The sequence below is a fragment of the Panulirus ornatus genome, chromosome 12 (genome assembly GCF_036320965.1).
Source record: "Panulirus ornatus isolate Po-2019 chromosome 12, ASM3632096v1, whole genome shotgun sequence".
In the NCBI taxonomy this organism is placed as follows: Eukaryota; Metazoa; Arthropoda; class Malacostraca; order Decapoda; family Palinuridae; genus Panulirus; species Panulirus ornatus.
In genome coordinates, this window is record NC_092235.1 from 54,910,308 (window position 1) to 54,935,307 (window position 25,000).

A 25,000-nucleotide genomic window follows, 5' to 3' on the forward strand; every position below is an offset into this window, starting at 1 on the left:
CCACCATTCCTAACCAAACCTCGAGCAGTATACAACCCTTCGTTATTAATGATATTTCTCCCTCGCCGGCAGCGTCTCCAGCGAACATTACGATATTCATTTATTATTATTATTATTATTATTATTATTATTATTATTATTATTATTATAATTATCATTATTATTATTATTATTAATAGTGACGATTCGGCGTCAAGTTAAATGTTTCCCCCCACCCCACCTCCTCTTACAATCATTTTATATTTCTACATACGTGTATACGTATATTTCTACATACGTGTATACGTATATTTCTACATACGTGTATACGTATATAAATATGAATTTCAGAGCGACGTTAAGAATATATGTCTTGAGACGCGAGATACGATTGTCTGTCTGTGACAAGAGAGAGACGTTCGTGTGTGCCTCTCAATATTTCACGCCGGAAAATTTCGTGATTAAGTACCTTTATTATTCAATTTCATATCTTTTATTTTCTAATCAATCATTTACACCAAAAAAAAAAAAAAAAACGGAAAATGAATAATTTTTTCCCCTATCGTAAAATAGTCTGATGTTATGAAGTGTGGAGTGCGCTCTCTCTCTCTCTCTCTCTCTCTCTCTCTCTCTCTCTCTCTCTCTCTCTCTCTCTCTCTCTCTCTGCAGAACAAGGGCCTCGCGTTAACAATGGACGCACTACCATCGCTCTTCTTTAAAGTCAGTCGACTGGAACTTACATAATTGGCGCCCGATGTTCCTGCGACTCGTAAATGTATTCCCGGATACGGCAAAAATGTTGTTCATGATGTATACATACATACAGTATACTGTATATCATGATGTATACATACATACAGTATACTGTATATCATGATGTATACATACATACAGTATACTGTATATCATGATGTATACATACATACAGTATACTGTATATCATGATGTATACATACATACATACAGTATACTGTATATCATTACCGATTTGTGAATACCTTTTTTTGTGCGTTACTATAAGACGTCTATACACTCTCCTGGGGGCCTTATCGCCTTGTCTTTCCATAGTATCATATGACTTTTTTTTTTTTAACTTTTGTATGGTGTTCACATTCATAATTACATCACAGTTTACATACACGTGTGTGTGTGTGTGTGTGTGTGTGTGTGTGTGTGTTTCCCTACAATTACCTGTTATGACATCTGAAACCACAAATGAACGTAAAATGGTAACTAATTTCACTCATCGACGCTACCGCGTTCGATTTCGAGAGAGAGAGAGAGAGAGAGAGAGAGAGAGAGAGAGAGAGAGAGAGAGAGAGAGAGAGAGCGCCCCTCAGTAGCAGGAACTATGAGCCAGCGCACATAATAAGCGTCCCGTAAATTTCAACTTTACTTCTCCAATTTTCCCAATTATACAGGAGTGCCGCGTCATTATGAAATTCGCCACATACCCGCCAAGTATCGCGTCTGCCCATAACTGTAATGGTGTCAGCAGTGAGGAAAATAAGCCAGGCACAGGTACCAAGAAACAATGTCCAAGGCAGTCTGTCTGTCTGTCTGTCTGTCTGTCTGTCTCACAAATATCTGTCTGTGCTAATAAGGCCCAAACACAGATACTTTCATATACAAAACCACTCCCACACACATACACATGCACTTATATATATATATATATATATATATATATATATATATATATATATATATATATATATATATATATATATATACTAAGCACCTCATGTATTCAAGGCATAGTAATTCTGATATATTTAATATATCTCATTAATTCTTTATCTTAGAAATATGTTATTCTACAGCGAGCCACGAACACTTGCCACGTGAATATTCCTGGACGAACATCGCTTACCTGTGTCACGGAAACATTATAACTGGAAGGAAGCCATTATTCCGCCACAAATGTCTTCGTTCTCGATAAATGATTAACCGAACTTCCTCACACACACACACACACACACACACACACACACACACACACAACCCCATCATATTCTTCTTTTGTGAGACGTAAATTATTCAACGAAGCTCCCTTAACCACTCCACATACCTGTCCTCTGCTGTCTCTTGTCTTTTATTTAATCTCGCGCCACGTAACCTCCCTCTTTCTCTCGCATGAATTAATTTATTTCTTTCCCTCCCCCTTCAGTGAACACACTCTCTCTCACAGTTTTCATATTCGCCTTTTTTCTGAGCACCTTCGCAAACGTCCTTTTTTTTTCTTTTTTTCTCTCTCTCTCTGTTCATAACCTGCATCCGGCCAAGACTTGACTCCCACCAACTTTTCGTTTTCCTGGGGAGCAGCGAACGGTCGCTCCTCATTCACGGATCTGAGTGAGGAGGAGGAACCCTGTCTGGCTCGGAGACCATACATGGGCCTCGGCATAAGCCAAGCAACAGCTTGTGTAAGGTGGTATCCAGCTGTACCATATCATACACGATTGTATTACCGATCCGCCACGAGCAGCAGCCTGTCTGAGGGTGACACAGGGGAGTGAAGAGTCTCGCCTTTGACAAGGCTGTATGTAAACAGTCGTCAGCTGGCGAGAGAGAGAGAGAGAGAGAGAGAGAGAGAGAGAGAGAGAGAGAGAGAGAGAGAGAGAGAGAGGGAGAGAGAGCGGGGCCTCGTCGAAGAACTTCTCGCTTCGGAGGAAGTCCATCCTGTCCCTGCTAATGAACGTAGCGCAGCCTTGGAGCTACAGGAACACCCCCCCCCTTCCCCGGCTCGGGGGACTTATATCCCAAGCACCACGTCCAAAAAAGAAAAAAAAAAGGTCCTGGGTTGTATTATAACAACAATAATAGCAAAACAGACGCATTTCTCAAGTAACAAAAAATACTTTATTGACATTATGTCATCTGTACAATTACCAGCACCAGACGGTCGAGAATTCACGTCGAGGTGATATAAGTACAAGCACACGATTATAACCACTCCAGTCGAACAGGCGGAGAGTAATTATCAAGGGGCAATCCTCCATGTCGAGAAATCATCACAGCACTTGACGTATCCCCATTTCCCACATTCCCGTTCTTCACACCTCACCAGTTCATCAGCGGAGGCAGACACGACCACATGACCTCTAACGACAGTCAGGGGTCATTTATGTACAACCAATTCAAAATACACAACCAGAACAGCATGACGGAATGTTTTGACCTAAAAAGTTCATTAAAGTGCAAGAACAACATCATCTTATATTTCAGGCAATAGCTACGAACAGCTAGCAATCTACTCCCTCTATCTATCGTGGAATGAAATGGAACTGTGGGGCTGTGAATCTCTCGAGATGTACGCTGAAAAATAGGAAGAGAAAAGCCAACATTAAATGCGCATGGAAGGCAATTAATTTCACACTTTTTGATCGTTTCCAGTAAATACGTGATGGTATATCAAATATATAAACGATCAACTAAATAACAACTCAATGACAGTATGTGAAATGTGCCTCGTTAAAAAAATCTATCTATCTATCTATATCTATATATATATATATATATATATATATACGCACACAGGTAAAACTTATCTCGGTGAAGCCCATTCGTCCCATAATAACTTGGGAAGCTGCCTCCATTAACATCTCCAAACTTCAGGTCAGGTTCTCTGTAAAAGTATTTTCGCCATTCAGCACGAGCTTGTAATCCTTGAGCACGAGCGTGTGACCCCTTAAGCACGAGCGTGCGACCTCTTGAGCACGAGCGTGTGGCCCCTTGAGCACGAAAGTGTGACCCCTTGAGCACGAGCGTGCGACCTCTTGAGCACGAGCGTGTGACCCCTTGAGCACGAAAGTGTGACCTCTTGAGCACGAGCGTGCGACCTCTTGAGCACGAGCGTGTGACCCCTTGAGCACGAAAGTGTGACCCCTTGACCTCGACGATACGACTCTTAGAGCACGAAGGTACGATCCTTGAGCTCCACCGGTACGACCCATGATCACAAAGGACCGGCTTTTAACCTCACCCTTTAAAGATTCAGGTTAATAGGCCACACCACGACACCCAGTGGTCGTACCGTCGCCCTCAACAGTCGTACGACACCCAGTGATCGTAACGTCGCCCTCAACAGTCGTGCGACACCCAGTGGTCGTAACGTCGCCCTCAACAGTCGTGCGACACCCAGTGGTCGTAACGTCGCCCTCAACAGTCGTGCGACACCCAGTGGTCGTACCCTAGCTCTCAACAGTCGTACGACACCCAGTGGTCGTAACGTCGCCCTCAACAGTTGTACGACACCCAGTGGTCGTACCGTCACCCTCAACAGTCGTACGACACCCAGCGGTCGTAACGTCGCCCTCAACAGTCGTGCGACACCCAGTGGTCGTACCGTCGCCCTTAACAGTCGTACCATCATCGTCTTCAATGGCCGCAACGTCTCGCTCGACAAGGCCAAGTTCGCCTTGACCTTTGCACTAACGTCACTGACAACATACCTAGCGAGCAGCCAAGCCCTCCTAGGATCGAAAAACATACCCGCTATCCAACGCGGGGTACGAACGAGCGAGGGATAGGGGGAGGAGGGAAATGGGACGATCATACCCTTGCTTGATACACAAGGAAAGAAAAATGAATCAGCAACACCAAAGGACAGGGTGATGGAGCCCCTAGGTTAGATGTGCGAGATAATGTGAAGGACAACGATGATGATGGAGAGGATATAGAGATGGACTCCAGTACAGAAGAGCACCCTCCACCCCCCCCCCCGCCCCCCGGGGAGAGGGGAGGAGGGGGGGGACACACGACTCCTCAGGGTCCCGCAGGAGGAGATAATGTTCAGTATTACCTATTTTCTTCCCAGCGCCGTTCGATGGCCGCACGCAAGGATAAGTACCACTTAATTACTTATTTAAGGCGTCGTAAAGTTGGGCTCACAGGGTGTGGTGGCAGGGGTCTGGTGGGTAGGAGGCAGGGAGGGGAGGGAGAGAGAGAGAGAGAGAGAGAGAGAGAGGAGAGAGAGAGAGAGAGAGAGAGAGAGAGAGAGAGAGAGAGAGAGAGAGAGAGAGAGAGAGAGAGAGAGAGAGAGAGCGAGAGAGAGAGAGAGTTAGTGAGGGGGGGAAGGCGGCGAGGGGAAAGGGAAGAGTGGGTGGAAAGGGATAAAGCAGAGGAGGGAGGAAAGGGGAGGAAGGAGTGGAGTCCAGCCAAGTTCCAGGAAGGAGGAATACGGTGCGACCCTTGAGCACGGCGGTACGACCCATTAGCACGACGGTACGACCCTTGAACACGACGGTACGACCCTTGAACACGACGGTACGACCCTTGAACACGACGGTTCGACCCTTGAACACAATGGTACGACCCTTGAACACGACGATACGACCCTTGAACACGACGGTGCGACCCTTGAACACGACAGTACGACCCTTGAACACGACGGTACTACTCTTGAACACGAAGGTGCGACCCTTGAACACGACAGTACGACCCTTGAACACGACGGTACGACCCTTGAACACGACGATACGACCCTTGAACACGACGGTGCGACCCTTGAACACGACGATACGACCCTTGAACACGACGGTGCGACCCTTGAACACGACAGTACGACCCTTGAACACGACGGTACGACTCTTGAACACGGCGGTACGACCCAATGAGCACGACGGTACGACCCTTGGGTATGATGGGGCCTTGCATTTGACCTGGCTCTTGCGTGTCAGGTCAAAGCCAATGCCTCATGGTTAAGGATTATACCATCGCATTTAATGAGTCAAGATGGGTTTACTGTACCATCGGTCTAATGGCGCAACTACTCCTGTTGGAAATGCTGTATCGACGTGTTGGAGATGCTGTATCGCCGTGTTGGAGATGCTATATCAGTGTGGAGGAGCTGCTGTATCGTCGTGTTAGAGACGCTGTATCAGTGTGATGGAGCTGCTGTATCAGTGTGTTGGAGATGCTGTATCAGTGTGGTGGAGATGCTGTATCGTCGTGTTGGAGATGCTGTATCAGTGTGGAGGAGCTGCTGTATCGTCGTGTAAGAGACGCTGTATCAGTGTGATGGAGCTGCTGTATCAGTGTGTTGGAAACGCTGTATCAGTGTGCTGGAGACGCTGTATCAGTGTGCTGGTGCTGCTCTACCAGTGTGTTGGTGCTAGCATATCACTGTGGTAGACCTACTACTGTATCAACGTATTGAAACAGCTGTACCATGGAGCCAATCCTGCTGTATCGTTACACTGACCCCTTTACCACAACCGAAAGGCCAGGTCAAACATAAAAACAAAGAAAACTCCATCATTCATTGTAAAATACAGCGTACAATACAATACTACACGATAACGACCAAAATACAATAACCAGAGACAGTAAAATACAACTGGAATATGTTCAAAACGCGAGAGAAAATGTTCAAAAAACATATAACCGATATAAGAAAGACCCTCAATAATGGATCAGGTATTCATTACATACCAGATCTATTCCACATAAATATCACTTGATATAAAAAAATAAAATCAATACGTCACATAAATCATACAGTTCATGGCAGACATGGGTGGGAAAACAAAAGACTGTGGTCTGAAAAAGGGGCAACCAAAACTTATATGGTATTTGTTAACAAAATCAAAACAAGTCATGTGCTCTATGTTAGCCTAACAAACTAATGTGTTAGTGAGACTAACCATCCATGTTTAGTCTGACAAACCATACTTGTTAGTCGGACAGACTAACAATATTTTTGAGACAAACCTTCCATGTTAGCAAGGCAAAAACATCACTGTTAGTCGGACAAACTACCAATGTTAGTCAGACAAACCATTCACGTTAGTAGGACAAACCATCACTGTGATTGGCACACAAACTATCGATGCTGGTGAGACACACTATCTCACTGTTAGTCAGGCAAACCATCCATGTTTAGTTAGACAAACCACACCCACCCCCATGCCAGACCGAGGCGGGAGGGGTATACAGGCTAAACCCCCCCTCGCTCCTTCCCTCCCACAGTGTCAGGGCGGGAGGCCATGCTTGTCAATTGCGCTCACGAGCATAACACTGGACTGGGGACCTACGTGACACTGGGATGAGGTGCTGCAGGCGATAACTGCCACCTACAGGAAGGTCTGGAAGGCAACGGTAATAACATACAGGTGAAATGTTCTGGATATACATATATGTGTGTGTGTGTGTTTGTGTGTGTGGGTCTTCAGGGTATTAGGAAAACTGGAATTCATTAAAATATATAATCATACCAGTTTGTTAAGAACAGAGGACTGAGCCTTTGAGGGAATATCCTCACTTGGACCCCTCCTCTGTTCCTTCTTTTGGAAAACTAAAAACGAGAGGGGAGGATTTCCAGCCCCCCCGCTCCCTTCCCTTTTAGTCGCCTTCTACGACACGCAGGGAATACGTGGGAAGTATTCTTTTCCCCCTATCCCCAGGGATAATATATACAAAATATAATATATATATAAAATATAATATATATAAAATCAATCTAAAGGAAACTAATAACTTGACATCTCTTCTAAAACTGAAATATAACAAAAAACCTAGTAATACAAGAAAAACAGACTTAAAACTTATCATTTCAGTTTTAAAACACCCTCATGTGACTGTGTGTGTGTGTGTGTGTGTGTGTGTGTGTGTGTGTGTGTGGTTTCCTATTTGTACGGGCAAGGGACTCTGACACTTGTGGGGCCCACTCTCTTGAAATCTCCCATACTTCGTACAACTTTTTAAATTGATGTACGCTGTCTACATTCACAGTCTCTTCATCCAGTTTGTTCCATCTATCCTCTAATCTTACAACATAAAAGGTAATCTTTATACCTTTACTAATAAATTCTCGCTTTATTTCATATTATACCCCATGGTTATCTTTCCATAATGTGAAGTACCGATCACTGTTTCCCATCATATTTCACTCTTCATCTCGGCCACCACTTCAGTAGCTGTCGTGTGTCACTCCTATGACCCAGATTGTCCAGTCTTTTCTTTCTGCCTCACCTACACGTAAGATGCTGGGTTTCAGTTCACAACCATAACAATCTCTTCGTCTCATAAACAACACTTTAACAATCGTAACTCGGACGACTTGTTCTATGCAATTCTAAATTTTCTTAAGGCTACGCGATAGCCAAGCAGGTTATTCACCAGTCTATTACTCCAGCTCATTCTTCTCCTCTCTCTCTCTCTCTCTCTCTCTCTCTCTCTCTCTCTCTCTCTCTCTCTCTCTGCTTCCTCGCGTCCTCTCACACACGCACCGTCTCCTCCCCACCATCCCGGCGGGCGCACGGCAACAACAACGAACCGAGTCGCGACAGTTCGTTCGCATGTGACCCTCCGCGAATCACGTTTTCTACGAAGGAACGTCGGTTGGCGTAGGGAAACCATAGGAACCACGAACTCTTTAAGTCCGCACGCGACGAAGACTTTCCAATACGAAACACTGGCTCTCCATGATACTATATAACTCTGGGTGTATCCATGTAAGACGACCCCTTTTTTTGGTATTTCTAACATACATGGTAAAAATGGTAACAGACATATACGTCAGTGAAGCCAACGGAAGCTATATCAGAATGTAATGCTAGTGTCCTATCGCTTAGGTCATGGTAATGGAAAACAGATATCCGGAAGATGAAGTACGGCATTGAAGTACAAGTTTACGAACGTGTTTCCGAATATCAAGTAGACAGTGTTATATACAAGACTGTATAGTAAAAGGTTCACATATAAACACATGTTATACCATGATTGTTCTGTGACCCGAAAAAGGTTTACATATATACACATGTTATACCATGACTGTTCTGTGACCCGAAACACCGCATCAAAGTCCTGTCTTTCTCTTCGTGAACCCTCAAGAGGTCTTCGAAAGACCCAGAGACATACCATCACAGACTGGGTGCCAGGCTTGGTATGACATAATGAAACCACTGACATTTTACTCTCACTCTTGACACATCCTCTCTACTGTCATCATCACCTCACGTTTGCGGTCCACATGCAAATGCCATCGTCGAAATGCCCGCTCTGGTTGACCTCATCACCTTCAGGACTGGGAAACCCAAAAGAGCCCAGAAAAAGAGAGAGAAAAAAAATGTGTAGTGTGCTGACGACTGGCGAAGTAGAGAGGCGGGGGTTCGGGCGGAACTTGGCCGAGGATGGAGGGAGATAAGAGAAACAGTGCCACTACGCAAGTCCGACGCCTCCGAGGCGTGATACCATATTGAACAACAGTGTTATGTATCACTCATACCCGGGCGTGCCAGCCGGCCGACGTGTAGGGCAGCTCCTCCTGGACTCGTGCACCGTGTGTGTGTGTGTGTGTGCGTGTGTGTGTGTGTGTGTGTGTGTGTGTGTGTGTGTGTGTGTGTGTACTCCAGAGGGACTATGAGGTGCCAAGGACCGGCACTTTTAACCCCAATCGGTCCAAAGCTTTCGGATGAAGACCTCGCTAAAAAAGGTTGTTCTCGCTATAAGTGACGTCCTATGAGAATGAACGCCACTTCCTGCGATCTCAAAAAAGGAGAAAGAAATGAATGAATCAAAGTGGGAGATGGGCATCGTGAGGTAGGTCTCGTCTCGAGTGTTATTCCCGTTTGACCATGTCTCAAAAAATCTTGCTTTGGGTCGTCACGAGAGCTACCCAGCTGAAAACACCCTCGTCGAGTGATCTCGTCGAGTGATCTCGGCCCTGAGAGCGATCTCGTCGAGTAACGTCGAATGGGATCTCGCGGGAGGTACCCCCTCCCGTCATCTTAACCCAAGGTCTCGACCTAAAGCAATCTCGCCCAGAGTGCTCTCGTAAAATGTTATCACGTCGAAGGTGGTTCCATCCAGACTGATATCATCGAGGGAGATCTCCTCGAGTGTAATCTCGCCGAGTTTAACCTCATAAAATGTCATTTCACTGAGGGTCACCTCGCCAGCCACACACGACCCCCCAACTCCACGTGACATTTATACAGTGTGACACGTCATCCAACCCTCTCCTGCTACTACAGGACAAGAAGTTGACGTATTGGTTCTAAGGGCGGCTCAAGAAGTGCTACTGCTGCTGCTGGTGGAGTTCAGGACGGATGGCCAGGGGCTCGCGTGCTATATGGAACAAAAGTTATTTTGGGGGACGCCAATCGATCACTGATGGTCAAACTTTAGGAAAGGAGCTTCATGCGCGTTGGGTCATATTGGACTTTCATCTACCTAACTACCTACTGGTCCCTATCTACCTACCTATCTACATACCTCCATATTCTTCCACTCTCGGTCCCTTTCGTTCAAAGGTGAAATAAAAAATAAACTGACATATTCATGAACCAGTAAATTAAGCGCCATCCTCGTATAAAACATCTGCGCATCAATATATCTCCGGTCTTTCCTGCGTTGTCAGCCACCACCACCACCAACCAACACCAGGAGCAGTGCTGTGAGAACCAGCAGGCGCACCTCCCTCCCACCATAAGCATGATCCATACACGGGTTAGTTTGTGGCTGATGGAGACAAATGGTGCAGCAGGTGACCGTCCGGTCCCTTCCTCCCTCCCTCCCTCCGCCGCTGCTCTCGTCCGCATCCCCTCGTCAGCTGAAGTCGGCCCGTTTTTTGTTGGGAGGTCTCCCCCCCCCCCCCCCCCCCCGCGCGACACAACCACGAAGAGAAACCCTTTATTGACGAACCTCAGATGTTTCTTGTCATGTAATTCTACAACTTTATAACATGCACATTTTTTTTCATCATTGCTAATTGAAGGCGTAGAATTTTGTTTATGAAGTATAAAGTTATTAACCTATTTAAACTAATAACATAGATTAGGGGAAAAAATATTCAGGGAGGACTCAAGAGAAATATTATTACCATAGGGTGACTGTCGCAACCAACCTCAAATACACGGAAAAATGGGATTGATGAGGACAGTGTCAAGCCTGCGACGCATCAGGATTACACAGACAGATGGCCCGTCACCCACAGTACACGCCGGTATGTTCAATAAATGGTGAAGTGTAGTGACTCTTGGTGTGTGTGTGTGTGTGTGTGTGTGTGTGTGTGTGTGTGTGTGTGTGTGTGTTTCGGTAGGAGCTCCATATCGACCTCCGAATCCTGTGGGTAGGGGAGGAAGGGAAGAGAAGTAGTACGTTAGGGAGGAGAGGATTTGAAAGAGGGAGGTAAGGTAACTCAGGTCCATAACATAAGATATACCTAACTTCATACCAACTGCAAACTGGTTTTCACAGTAGAGGTGTTACATGTTTATTCCCCCATCACATCAAATTCACCCTCTATCAGACACATGCATACACAGAGAACACAAGCATACAGATAAACACACCAAGAGAGAGAGAGAAACTAATGGTAATTACACACGTACACACGAACAAAACATATAAACGTTCGTAAACACACACACACACACACAAACACACAAACAACAACAACAACAACAACAACAACAACAACAGACATGGGCAGCTGCATCCTCCACTCCGAAAGACAAGGGAAAAATTTGTCTCCACTCAATTCATAACGTATTGACAGAAAATAATGGAAACCAATTCGTTAGCGAAGGCAGTGGGGTGGGGGTGGGAGGGGGGGGGGGGGAGTTGCCTCTTAGCACGTTCCCTCCCATCTCAGCTGCCTGCCAGGGAAACAAAAATACGAGCCTGCATTCTCTCTCTCTCTCTCTCTCTCTCTCTCTCTCTCTCTCTCTCTCTCTCTCTCTCTCTCTCTCTCTCTCTCAAAAATCATCGCCTCCCCTTCCTCAACTTTTGTTTTCATTTCTCTCTGTTTACCTACATAAACAAAAACAAAAACAAAAAAAATACGACTAAAGTTTCTGGTATATTTTGCAATCATTTCCATCGCGGTGATTTTACGGCAGCAACAGTCGAGCGGGTAGTTCCGTTAATCGAATATTAATTCTACCGTACCTTGCATCTAAACAAACGACCTGGATTTAATGTTGTTTTTTTTCGATGCACAACCTGAACGCCGAATATTGACAAAAGATAATCGAGTCATAATTTCTAGGCGGTGAAAACTTTAACCATTTCTATAAATCACTCTGTCAGGGCTTTATTTACGTGTAATTTTCGTCATGACGGCGCTGGTGAGCTGGCAACACTCCGGTCGTGACGTCACATGGACGTTGCCAGAGCTTTCCCCGGGGAGTGGCCAGCTGGGTGATTACGCTGTGCTTCAAACAGACAAATCGTCCAATCGCAATCGCGCTTGCCACAAGGTCGTTCTCACGTGCTGTTGGGGGGGGGGGGAACGCGAAGCTTGAATTCGCATCGCATCGATTGCTGTCGCCGATGGACCACGTACAAAACGGATATAGGACGGCGCGCTCTTCTGGGTGTACAGTTAGTCTCTGTGTGTTCATCAACACTGCTGCTGCTGACGCCACCTGACACTGCTTGAGTCGAGCCGTGTTTACACACGTCGGCAGAAGCAGTACTAACAGCAGGAAGAGACCCCCCCTTCCCACCCTTTGCCTGCTTATTTGCTGGCTAGTTTCTCCAGAGGCGTCAATGACGACTCTCACTTCTGGAACCACTGTGGCACATCCTTTCTTCACGGTCAACGTACACCCATACACAGTCACCCACAAAATGCCTGATAAAATTCAGTACAGTGACATCCAGGCTGGATTCTCACACCACCTGTTATTTCCCAGGGGAAAAAAATAGGGAAAAAAATTACCAGATTTCACTGTTTAATACCAGTCCGACCTACGTCCCGTAATTTGACATACCATCTGTCTGAATCAAAGTTAATTTGAATTTAGATTAAAGATAATGAACCCAACCTTCAACACAGGACCACGCACAACACATATATTCCGTCCATTATATTCAATGCTATTCATACCTAACATCACCTACCGTTCCAGAGAAAATAGAAAAAAAAAATGTATTTCTGCCTTTCCAAACTTGAAAGGGAAAAAAAAATAACTTTGTTAATTAACCAAACTTATTCATTGAAAATTTTAAAGAAAATCCAGACGAAGTTGCCCACAAATCTTCGGCGTAGTGGCCTGGGGCGACCCAGGGGGTGGGTGTGGTCTGTCTGTGCAAGGTTAGTTCTGGAATTTGAATTTGTATTTCTTCGGGAACAAATTGGATTCAAACAAATAGCTTTCGCGTTCTTTTTCTTAGTCTGATGCGGCGTCTTCCTTCAGGGGAGAGAAGGAAATTCTTTTATTGAGGAATCTTTCCAGGAGGAGCCATGGTTCGGAGGCCGCTAGTTGAGGCTGGGGGGTGTACAAGAGGCCTTGGATCCCGGCCACCGTTACTGGAACGGATGGAGCTGAGAGAAAGAGAGACACATAAAGCCGCGCGCTTCCAGCAGGAAAAATTATCAACTCCTTGAGCATGACGGTGTTGAGTAATGCATGAAGGAACGACGGCACGACCCCATGCATGAGCACGACAATTAGACCACTGAGCCCCATAGGAACGACCCCCCCGTGAACACGACCAGCGAGCAAGACGCTACCACCTTTGAGTACGACGGTGCAACCCATGAACAGGTGTGTGTGTGTGTGGGTGTGTGTGTGTGTGTGTGTGTGTGTGTGTGTGTGTGTGTGTGTGTGTGTAAACCTTTGAGGACAATGGTAAAGTCCTTTTAGGTATGAGAGCGTGGTCATTGACCTGACCAGCAGAGCTTTCGCAGTTTCCATTAACCAAAGACACCTCTCTCTCTCTCTCTCTCTCTCTCTCTCTCTCTCTCTCTCTCTCTCTCTCTCTCTCTCTCTCAACTTGCCACTTCTATTTTTCCTACCAACCGATTAAATGTACAAGTTCAGGAGGTTTTCTTTTTTTTTTCTTACCAAGTGGCAGTCATCTCTATCTACCCTGAACCAACGCACTGTTGGACCAAGATGGACTAACTGCAGTTGTTTTTGTAAATACGAATACACACACACACACACACACACACACACACACACATATGCCACTCAGTAATGGAGAACATGATATGTGAGCTTGAAGCCATCACAAACACGTGGGGTTCGATCCTGAGCCACGAAGACCAACTGCAATCACAAGCTCGGCCAACTACCCGGCACAGAGACATCACTGCTCTCAAATGACCTCTTTTAAACACTGACCTTGACACAGCTCCTCCCCTTACTTGGGGGTTGGGGTTGGGGCGGGAGTGGGAGAATATGTCAAGAGGGCTCAACTATCACTGAGTAATATATCAGGAGAATATGTCAAAAGGAATGTATACAAAAGGAAGTGCTGTATTAAGACCATGCATACTATGAGAAGACTAGGTCACAAAAAGGTACTGAAGGGAACACTGTGTATCCGATGGTACATGAAGGGGAAGAATATGTCAAATGAGTGTATATGAAGGGAAAAATATGTCATAAGAACGGGGTGAATATGCTCAAGAAACGTACAGGTATATCAGGGTAAGAATCATCCATTTAGGGAATAATACAGAGAGTAAATGAATTTAGGGGAAAAGAAATGTCGAGGTGATGTTTAATGGCTTGACTGTACCGAGAGAACTTATCATTAGGAGACAACTGTGTGGAGGGAACGTATATACGGGTACGACACTGTCCGGGAAACGTATATCGAGGACGTAACGTAATTAGAAGAAAACACAGGCGACGGAATGTACGTTACGATCACCACGGAGAACAGCGAAGAATGTATAGCGACAGGCAAAACAGTGGAAGCAATTGAGGGAACGTTTATCAAAGAATGCGCTAAAAATATGTGTATGAAAGAACGACCGTCGAAGGAAAGTATATATGGAAGACTGCATTTCAGAAATGTATAATACGGATGACTGTGTATATCAGGGGACCACTGTGGTGAGATGAATATCAGGGACTGAAAGTACTAAGGGAATGTAAAGCCTATAAGGGAACCACTATGTTAAGGAAATGTATATAATGGAACGACTGTATTAAGATCATGTATGTTAGGGCTAACTGTGTTTTTAGTGGTTTGCTGTAATGAATTACTCTGTGAAACAAGATAAAGGAGGAAACTTCTGAGACAGAAACACAAGCGTAAGGGAGAGGAAGGTTCCAAAGAACATCTGTCATACTGATCACCCTGGAAAACGACTAAGCCCAGCTAAAAACCCCCTCTACGACCTGGTAGCCACCACCTGCCCTGGCACTCACGTTGGTGAATCCAATACACGAATCCTTCTCTTCCTCCTCTATAAATCCTTCCCCTATAAGACTCAATCCTCTTCCTCTCCTTGCTCTCATCATGGTCCTATTCTTATTTTTATCTTCTTTTTGCATAAAACCCATTTCCGATCCCGTACGACACGCGTCTTCACAGAGATTTCTTTCCCTCCCTGCCTATGAATTCCTCCTGTCTTACCCACAGAAATCCCTTCTCCTTTTCCAGACGAATCTCTCCTCCCCCCACTCCTCTCCTCCTCTCCGTCGTCAACAACCAACCCTTCGCTTCTCATAAATCCCTTCACGGCTCCCCTTACAGCCCACCTTCCCATTGAAAACCTCTCCCTGTTCCACAGTAATTCCTCTCTTTCTAAACTCGTAAATTCCGCTGCCTATGAATCTCTCCCCTGTTCCTCATAAATCCTCACCTCCTCCCCGAGAATATGGCTGGCGCTGCCTCCGCACCTGTGCTCCAACGCTGGCCCACCCTTTCCATACTCCTACAATGTGTCATTATTCACTACATGGTAACACCTTCGGTTATTTTCACTTCGCAAAAGAAATAATTCCCTCTGCCTGTTCAATGCTGGAGGTAATCCCACCGATGATGCTCACTCATCACCTGTCCAAAATCCCTCTAAATCATGTCTGGTCACCATTTAAATCCTCCATCCCCTGTGATTGGACACAGGCTAAGCAAAGTCCATTACTACTACAGTGGCTTAACACGTGTTGAACCCTAAGCACTACACCTGCTTAATGTGTTAAAATCCCTCACTGCACCTACCTACCGCGCGTTAAATCCCTTACATTACATCTGCCTCCTAAGTGTAAAATCCCTAGCCCTACATGTGTTTGCTAGGTGTTAAATCCTATACACACCACACCTGTTTAGTATCTGGTGCTCTTCCCCTTCACCTGTTCAATACCAACTACATCCCACCCAGTTCGCCCTCTTCTAGAAACTCCCCTCCATCTGGTCCTGCCACGTGCAGTAATCTCGATAAGCTCCAATATCACATTCTCTTTGTGGCCACACTCAACCCCCCTCCCCCTTTCAGCCAGCCCCACCTCCTCCATCTCCTTTCTTGTCACATTAAACGCTAAGTTACCTCCTCTCTCTCTCTCTCTCTCTCTCTCTCTCTCTCTCTCTCTCTCTCTCTCTCTCTCTCTCTCTCTCTCTCTCTTACCATCTTTATCCCTTCACCCCTTTTACTCATTCTTAATCTTCCCTCTCCGCCTGTGGCCTCCCTCTCTCCCTCCTTCCTCCTCCCCCCATTACCCCCGGTCAAACAGCCCCCCCCCCTTTCCTCCACTCTCCATCACCCTCCCCTCCAAAGTCATCCAGGATGCCTTGAAACTCTTTGGGTTGGGTCCCACGTTGGGTCCCTATTCACTTGCGTATGTGAATGAACAACAAACATACGTATCGAAACACATACAAACATACATACAATTGTAAATGTCCAAAACACAAGAACACTTAAAAAATCATAAACGAACTATTTAGATACATAAACTTACACACATATACATACAAACACAATAACGCTGATTAACAAACAAACACACACACACACACACACACACACACACACACACACACACACACACACACACATACATACACACACACACACACACACACACACACACACACACACACACACACACACACACACATACATACACACACACACACACACACACACACACACACACACACACACACACATACACACACACACACACACACACACACACACACACACCTCACGTTCGTTAGTTTCGTTAGAAAAATACAAAGAACTAACACAGAAGGTTTAGAGGAGGGCAATACAGAAAGTATCTGAAATACGAGAGGGGTTGAGTCACGGGGAAAAGGTCAGAGGCCATAAAGTTGCCCACTACGGAAAGGAGGGGAATAATGGGAGACTTGATCACAACTTTCATGTTTCTGAACCAGTTTGACAACGCCGAAAGTGAGGCAGCTCTCTGAAAAGATGCACAAGAAAGTCCAACTACATCTCATTCATGAAATTTAGCATGATGAAACACGATAGAAAAGATGTAAAAGATGTTCTTGAACAGTATCATAGTGGTAGACGAATGGAATACATCCAAGAGATGAAACTGTGAATGCTGTCAGAACAGAGGAGTGTAAAAACCCTGTGTGGTTGTACAGAGGATTTTTGATTGATTTTTGCCCCAGTTGCCGCTATCAGACTGTGCGCTCCAACCCATCCTGTGGGCGGTGGCGGAAAAGAGGATCCAGAGTGAACCGAAGGTCCAGGTTACATAGTGGTGGAAAGGTGTTAACACGGTTTGGGTGACACAATGAATAATTTGGTATATTACACGGTAGAAGTACGTAGTTCACAGCAGCGAACACCAGTGATTGGATCACGTATCAAAAGAAATTTACTACAGGAACTATTTACAATAAGCAAAGTTATGATCCCTCTCAAGCAACCGAGGTAAGAACATTGTTGTGCATGAAATGTCTGCACGTATCTTGCAACGTTTGGTAAGAATCATCTTTGAAGTCACTGATTTTCTAAGAGTGAAGTGGATAATGTTGCAGTGTGGGGTATATAACTTTGCTGGCAAAGTTTACATTGGGTCTATTCATGATCAACAGGAGGGACAAACTCCCATGAATGTCTATAACCCAACCTAACTCGGGCAACAAGAACCACACACACACACACACACACACACACACACACTTAGGTCTTCTCCCTAACATCAGTTTCCTGCACTTCCCATTTTAATCTCTCTGTTTTTTTTCCTCCGTCCTCGCTAGTCTTCTCCAGTCCTCTCCCTTCATCAAATATCTCCCAGGGTAATCCTCGTTCTACTGTTTTCCTCTTCGGTCCCCTAAATCTTCCTCAGTAATCACACTTGCCCTTTCTAATCTGTCGCTGTCTGTCTGTCTCTCTCTCCATCCCTCATTCTCATTAGCTATGCTAACCTTTCTTTCTCCCTCACTCTCTCTACTTCTCCTTCTCTCCTTTTATCACTCCCTCCTTCTCCTCTCTATTCATCTCTCTCTCTCTCTCTCTCTCTCTCTCTCTCTCTCTCTCTCTCTCTCTCTCTCTCTCTCTCTCTCCTTACCTTCTCCTCTTGAGCCCGAACTTAGCTGGCCAGCTATTGTTTGTTATGGGCGTCGTGGGCGCAAGTCGTTCAAGTATTGGCTATCGGGCCGCGGGGAGGCTTCGATTCCAAAACTTGGGCAGCTAACTTCCACTTTATGGAGACGAGGCGCGCGCGCCCCCGTCTCGCACAGCGAACTTGGAGAGGAAAAAATGTGTTGTGGGGGACATTCCTTCTGGAAGGGACGCCCCTGCTGCCCTCCTTTTCCTCCTAGACCCTCCTATCCTCTCTCCCCCTTACCTTCCTATGGTCCAGGGTTGAATCTCCTCCTCTTCCTCCTCCTCTTCGGCGTTTCTCCTCCTAAGGATCCCTCTTCTCTCCCCTTAAACCCATCCTCCGACGATCCCACTTCTCCTCCTCCTCCTCCTCTTCCTCTTCCCCTCACGCGCCCCTATAACCTTCAAAGGCGTAATATCGAATTCCCAACACTGATGCTACACATAAGGGCACTCCTACATGAGGGGAGGACAAAAACTCCCTTAACGGCCGAGTTAATTAATGAGGGCAATATATATACATACGATCGTATGTAAATTCATCTTTTTCTCTTGTTCCATCAGTCGTGTTTACCGTTACGACTTGCTCTTGTGCCTGGCCAGCTAGTGTGGCGGCATAGCGAGACGGGATGACATCGTGTCTGGCCTGGTTCCTACTGGATGGACGATGCCTTAAACCAAGGTTGAGGCCTCTCGAAAATACCGCCTAGCTTCTCCTACACCACATAACCTCTCTCTCTCTCTCTCTCTCTCTCTCTCTCTCTCTCTCTCTCTCTCTCTCTCTCTCTCTCTCTCGACACAGGTCGAGACGCAGGCTATCTGTTCACACCTACACACACACATAAAAAAAAAAAACTATCGGCACTACTTCTTCCTGGAATACATTCATGCACTTGCCCAAGTTACGCTCCAACCATCGGGGTTACATGTAGCACACAGTGGTCACCGTTGTTAACCAATACTCAGCACTGTCACACTCGCGGACGGGATGGGAAGGTGGAAGGAGCTGTGGAGGGAGAGAAGTCATGGAACAGTCTTAGGAGAAAGGAGGGAGGGGATGACGCATTAAGTGGAGGAGAAGAAGAAGAAGAAGAAGAAGAAGAAGAAGAAGAAGAAGAAGAAGAAGAAGAAGGAAGGAAGGAAGGAAGGAAGGAAGGAAGGAAGGAAGGAAAAGAGGAAGAAGGAACCGAACCGTGTACACAAAGGAAACGGTAGACTGAGGAGACGGTCCAGGAGGATATATATATATATATCTCCCAGCGAATACGAGCCACAATGATGGGGCTTCACCTAATTCCAGCTGATCAGATATAATGAATCGGCAATAATCTGGAAGATGAGACAACAGCAGCAGCAGCTACTGTGGGAGCGACACGTTACACCCCAGAGACAAGGGAATGTAGGCCGGGTCAGGGAAGATGTGGACACCACTTGTGGTGTGACCCCGGAGCGTGGCACAGCCGGTCATGCACGCACACACACACACACACCCAGCGTTCATGACAGCACCACGGCGGATGACCACCTCCTCCTTCCCTCCAGCAGCAGCAGCAGCAGCAGCTCCACACCTGAACTCAAGAGGAAACTTCGAGTTTACAAAGATCGCAGTACTAGTATGGAGAGAGAGAGAGAGAGAGAGAGAGAGAGAGAGAGAGAGAGAGAGAGAGAGAGAGAGAGAGAGAGAGAGAGAGAGACTACCTCAACTATGAGTGAGTCTGGGACCTTCTCGTTCTAAACATCCTTTCAGCCCGGCACGCACTATTGACTATGACCCTAAGACACTTTTTCCTCTCTCGTGTCAAGACGTTTCCTAGATTAGAAAAAAAAAATGGCATAAATACTTCACTAATCAAGTAGGAACACGGTAAACTCATCCTTACCTCCCGGTAGCGCAGGGTCCAAAACCCTCGACAGACGACCGCTCTCTGTACGCTAATACCACGTTTATCTCCTCGCTTCGCCAGGTCAACAGTATTAAACTTCCACAGATCGAAACAATAAGAGCATTATCATGCTTGGGAGCGATAGGGGTCACGACGCCGGTTTATTCTGCCAGGAACGACGACCCTAACCTCCCGTCACATCCCCCCCAACCACCACCACCACACACACACACACCAGCTTCGTGCCACCTTGTTGCCTTAACAGCCGTAATGCGAAGACCCGTTAACCAGTTCTACTCCTCGTTTAATTTTGTTCGCCGCGCTCGGCCGGGAGTCACTTGTAAAACTTGAGGGGGGGATGACGGCGTTCTAGAGGGAAGTTTGAGAGCCAGTCTAGCCAGACAACCCTCTTGCCACTTATTATCCCGATGGTAAATTGCGCAAGAGTTCACAAGTGTTGTTGTCTGGAGGAGTGGGGAAAGAGCGGCCGGTGGCAACGTCTGTATGGCGGCAGGAAGGTTCAGTAGCGGCATCAGCGGCTGCGATGACTGGAACCCAATCATTAGTGGCATTGGGAGTAAAAAGGCACAGCGTCGTCCTCATCGCCAGCAGCAGCAGGAAGAAGAGGAAAGACTGAGGGTGGGGGGAAAAAAAAAGTGGGTGGTAGGAATATTACGAGAGCAGAGACGTCAACAGCGGTAGTTCCATGAGATCCAGCAGTCACAGCAGGAGTAGTGACAGCAGGACAAAGCAGGAACATCGGCATCATATCTTCATCACGTAAGAGGTAGTAGCAGTCTCTTAGGGGGGAGGTTAGTTGGGTTGGTGGGAGGAGCCCGCCCACAAACCCCAACATAACAACATTACTCTCACATCAAAGTCACCCCCCAAGAGAGCTATTATGACCCTCCTTCTCATCCATTTTCCTGCAGCGGCAGCAGCAGCAGCAGCAGCAGCGCTCCGTGAGCCAGCTAGATTCACAGTTGGCTGGGGGTAAGACACACTGAACACATACAACTGGTGACTCTCTGCGGTCCTTATGGCCCTTCTATTCATGCCCAAAACTCTAAGTGTGATAGTCTCATTGTAAGTGATACTCTCTTTCATCATTATCTGCGTTGAACTCGCTTCGCTATGATAACATGATCGTGTCTGAAGCACGACAAAGGTGTAACAAAATCACTCATGTTGGTCTTTCAGTTCCCTTTTTCTGGGCTTCGTTCCACACTGGGCTCAGAACGCATGATGAAGCTGATGAACTCGCCCAAACATTTGCCTGGAAGGATGGAGACGATAACCCCCTCCTGGGGCTCTACCTGCCAGTTGCCTTTAAAACTATCATTCAGAAAGAACATGAAGAAAATATTCCAAACTTTAGGCGTAATGAAGTTAACACAAGAAGACCCATCTACCACCATGAAACTCATGCAAGAACCACCACAAACTTATGCAAGAAGAGTCATATATATATATATATATATATATATATATTCTTTCTTTCTTTTTCTTTTAAACTATCCGCCATTTCCCGCATTAGCGAGGTAGCGTTAAGAACAGAGGACTGGGCCTTTGTGGAGTATCCTCACCTGGCCCCCCTCTGTTCCTTCTTTTGGAAAAAAAAAAAAAAAAAAAAAAAAAAAAAAAACGAGAGGGGAGGATTTCCAGCCTCCTGCTCCCTCCCCTTTTAGTCGCCTTCTACGACACGCAGGGAATACGTGGGAAGTATTCTTCATCCCCTATCCCCAGGGATATATATATATATATATATATATATATATATATATATATATATATATATATATATATATATGTATATATATATATATATATATATATATGATCCCTGGGGATAGGGGAGAAAGAATACTTCCCACGTATTTCCTGCGTGTCGTAGAAGGCGACTAAAAGGGGAGGGAGCGGGGGGCTGGAAATCCTCCCCTCTCGTTTTTTTTTTTTTTAATTTTCCAAAAGAAGGAACAGAGAAGGGGGCCAGGTGAGGATATTCCCTCAAAGGCCCGGTCCTCTGTTCTTAACGCTACCTCGCTAACTCGGGAAATGGCGAATAGTTTGAAAGAAAAGAAAAGATATATATATATATATATATATATATATATATATATATATATATATATATATATATATATATATGATTCTACCAAAAGGATTAGTAGACACCCTGATGTTCATGTCGCCCAACTTAGTGTAAGCTATATTCATGGGAGTTTGCCCCTCCTGTTATTGATAACAGACTAAATGCAAACTTTGCCAACACAGTAATTCCCACACCTTGGAGCATTACATGCTTGACTCTCGTAAAATCATTGAGTTCAGAGACGATGTTCGCCAAACATTACACGATATGTGCAAACATTTCATCCATAACAATGCTCTTACCTCGGGGTACTTGAGAAGTATAAAAACTGCGTATTGCAAATAGTTCTTTTGTTATATATCTTGACACGTAATCCAGTCACTGTTGTTCAACTGGTGTAAATTTCAATTACCGTGTCAATTGCCAAATTCTTTGCTATACTGCCCAAAACCATGTTAACACTTTTCACGCTATGTGATCTATGATGTACTTCTATCATTACGACCCAGTCCCTGTGCCTTTTTGAGCACTCTGTATCCTCTTTTGCACCACCGCCCACAGGATGGGTAGGATCGCACGGGAGAAGAAGCTCTTGAGGCATAAATCAAATCAATGGTGAACACGAACTGCAGAAGCCAACAACACTGTGTATACCTCCCTAATATCCCAAGGCTTCCCATCTTCTGAGGCATGGAAGCTCCTCCCCTGAGGCGCCACCGACATAACATTTTGTGACTGAGAATATCACCCTAAGCTATAGGTACCACAGGCGCTCTGGCCTATCTATCTGGAGATGGCGCTCTGGCCTATCTATCTGGAGATGTTCATCATGTGATTTGTAAAGTTTGTGGCCAAAGATCGGGACACAAACTACGACACTCTGTCTTGGAATGTGAAAATAAAAATATACAGCCATTTAGGGATAGATCGAAGCAAACTCTACGAGAAATGCCAGTACACGTCATTGTTAACAACAAGACACCTGAAATTAATAAGTCTGTATCCACTTTTTGCATCTAGTCGGTAAAAAAAAAACTCACCATATGAAAATATGTAACGTATGTAATGAAGTTTATGCAATGCATCGACTTTGTAACAATCTATGTAATATTAACACACTAGGGGGTCTGATTGGGGTCTGTGTGACCTCTGTAAATTTTTCTTCTTCTTTTGCGCTACCGCTCGCACCATGAGCATGGGGGGTCATGCACGGCAAACCTGCCGGCGATACCAGCAACCAATTAAATCGTCCACCTCAGGCGTGTCGCCCTGCACACATCCCCAACAACTTAACTAGTCTGACCCCCCTTCAGCAATGCCCTCCGCTGGCTGCATCACTCTCTCTCTCTCTCTCTCTCTCTCTCTCTCTCTCTCTCTCTCTCTCTCTCTCTCTCTCTCTCTCTCTCTCTACCGAAGTGTTTTTCCTTAAAATCAGCTCGTGTACCGTTGCCCTTGTCTTACTGTTATTTAATGTGGCTCCTGGGAACACCCCTGCTGCCGCTTCCTCCCACCATCCCCCCAACCACCACCACCCGCCACCACCACCACCATCGTCCTCTTGTTAGCATAGTCAGGCACTGTTGCGTGCCAACATTCCAGCCTGGGCCGGTCCCACAGTGCTGTGCCGCATCCGTATTCCGTTTTCTGGTTTACGACGGGGACGGAGCGTTCTGCTCTTTCCGTCGTCCGTCGCTGCGTCAGAACAACCCGATATAATCCCACAGTCAAAGGCCCCTAAATTCAGTTGTATTTTCGACGTAGCGATAACACAATAGTGAGGTTAAAACTTAGAGAATATTTTTCCATTACCCGGCCGTAATTGCATTTCTGAACCTGTTTTTCCGTGCGGATTTTGCCTCTTGCATATTGCCCCAAACAGTCTGTAGTTCAGAGGGTTTTTTTTTTTTTTCCTTTTTTTAAACTACGTGATGCCTGAACTTCTTTATAAATTTCTCACGGTAATACCTGGTTTAAAGTTAAAGTTATTACACCGCGTTTACTCGCTAATTTCTCAAGAGAACATGAGCACTTCAGTTGACGAGTGTAGTGTGTGTGTGTGTGTGTGTGTGTGTGTGTGTGTGTGTGTGTGTGTGTGTGTGTGTGTGTGTGTGTGTTTCCATACTGATCTAACTACAAAACAAACAAACCTCTGAACTGTTCTGAGGAGAGCAGCGTTTCGGTGTTCAAACCAAGAGAACGTTATCAAAAGGGACGGGGAAACCATTTCGACGAGGTAACGACACACATTTATTTCCCCTCTTCATGGATGATGATGTTGTTCACGGGAGGGAAAAAAAAAATCAAATGAGCTCACGTGTCGGAACACATCTGAAGGCTGACCGAACGAAGAATTAACTAATTGTCTGGTGTGAGATGAATGACCTGGGGATGTGACTGACTGCTTGCATGATCGACCCCGAGATGCAAAAAGGGGAGGTGGGTGTAACTTGAATGGTCACTGCTCGGTTTGCTGGTTAGAGCGACGGACGACCGACCCTAACTGGATGAATTTAACGACCGAACTCATGCAACGTGATGGCTGAAACACATACTGTTCGTGAGTGAAGCTAAATGACTGTCACGTGAGTGGAGGAACTAATGGAATATACAAAGACCTGGGCTAAACGTCAGAAGACTAACTAAATGAATAACTTGAGAGGACGTTGGTTGTAAGGAACATATATATATATATATATATATATATATATATATATATATATATATATATATATATATATATATATATATATATATATATATCCCTGG

The 25,000-nt window shown here is 45.5% G+C and overlaps 1 protein-coding gene across 5 annotated transcripts in view; it reads right to left on the bottom strand.

Moving 5' to 3' along the window:
• LOC139752068 (teneurin-a-like) overlaps window positions 1–25,000 on the bottom strand; it is a 1,037,677-nt gene that overhangs the window by 664,366 nt on the left and 348,311 nt on the right. For 3 of the 5 annotated variants that reach the window (XM_071667906.1, XM_071667907.1, XM_071667905.1), the window contains exon 3: window positions 7,017–7,067. The exons of the other annotated variants lie outside the window; for them this stretch is intronic. In XM_071667906.1, coding sequence (XP_071524007.1) covers window positions 7,017–7,067 — 51 coding nt within the window. The remainder of the gene's footprint in view (window positions 1–7,016; window positions 7,068–25,000) is intronic. 5 annotated transcript variants of the gene reach the window in all.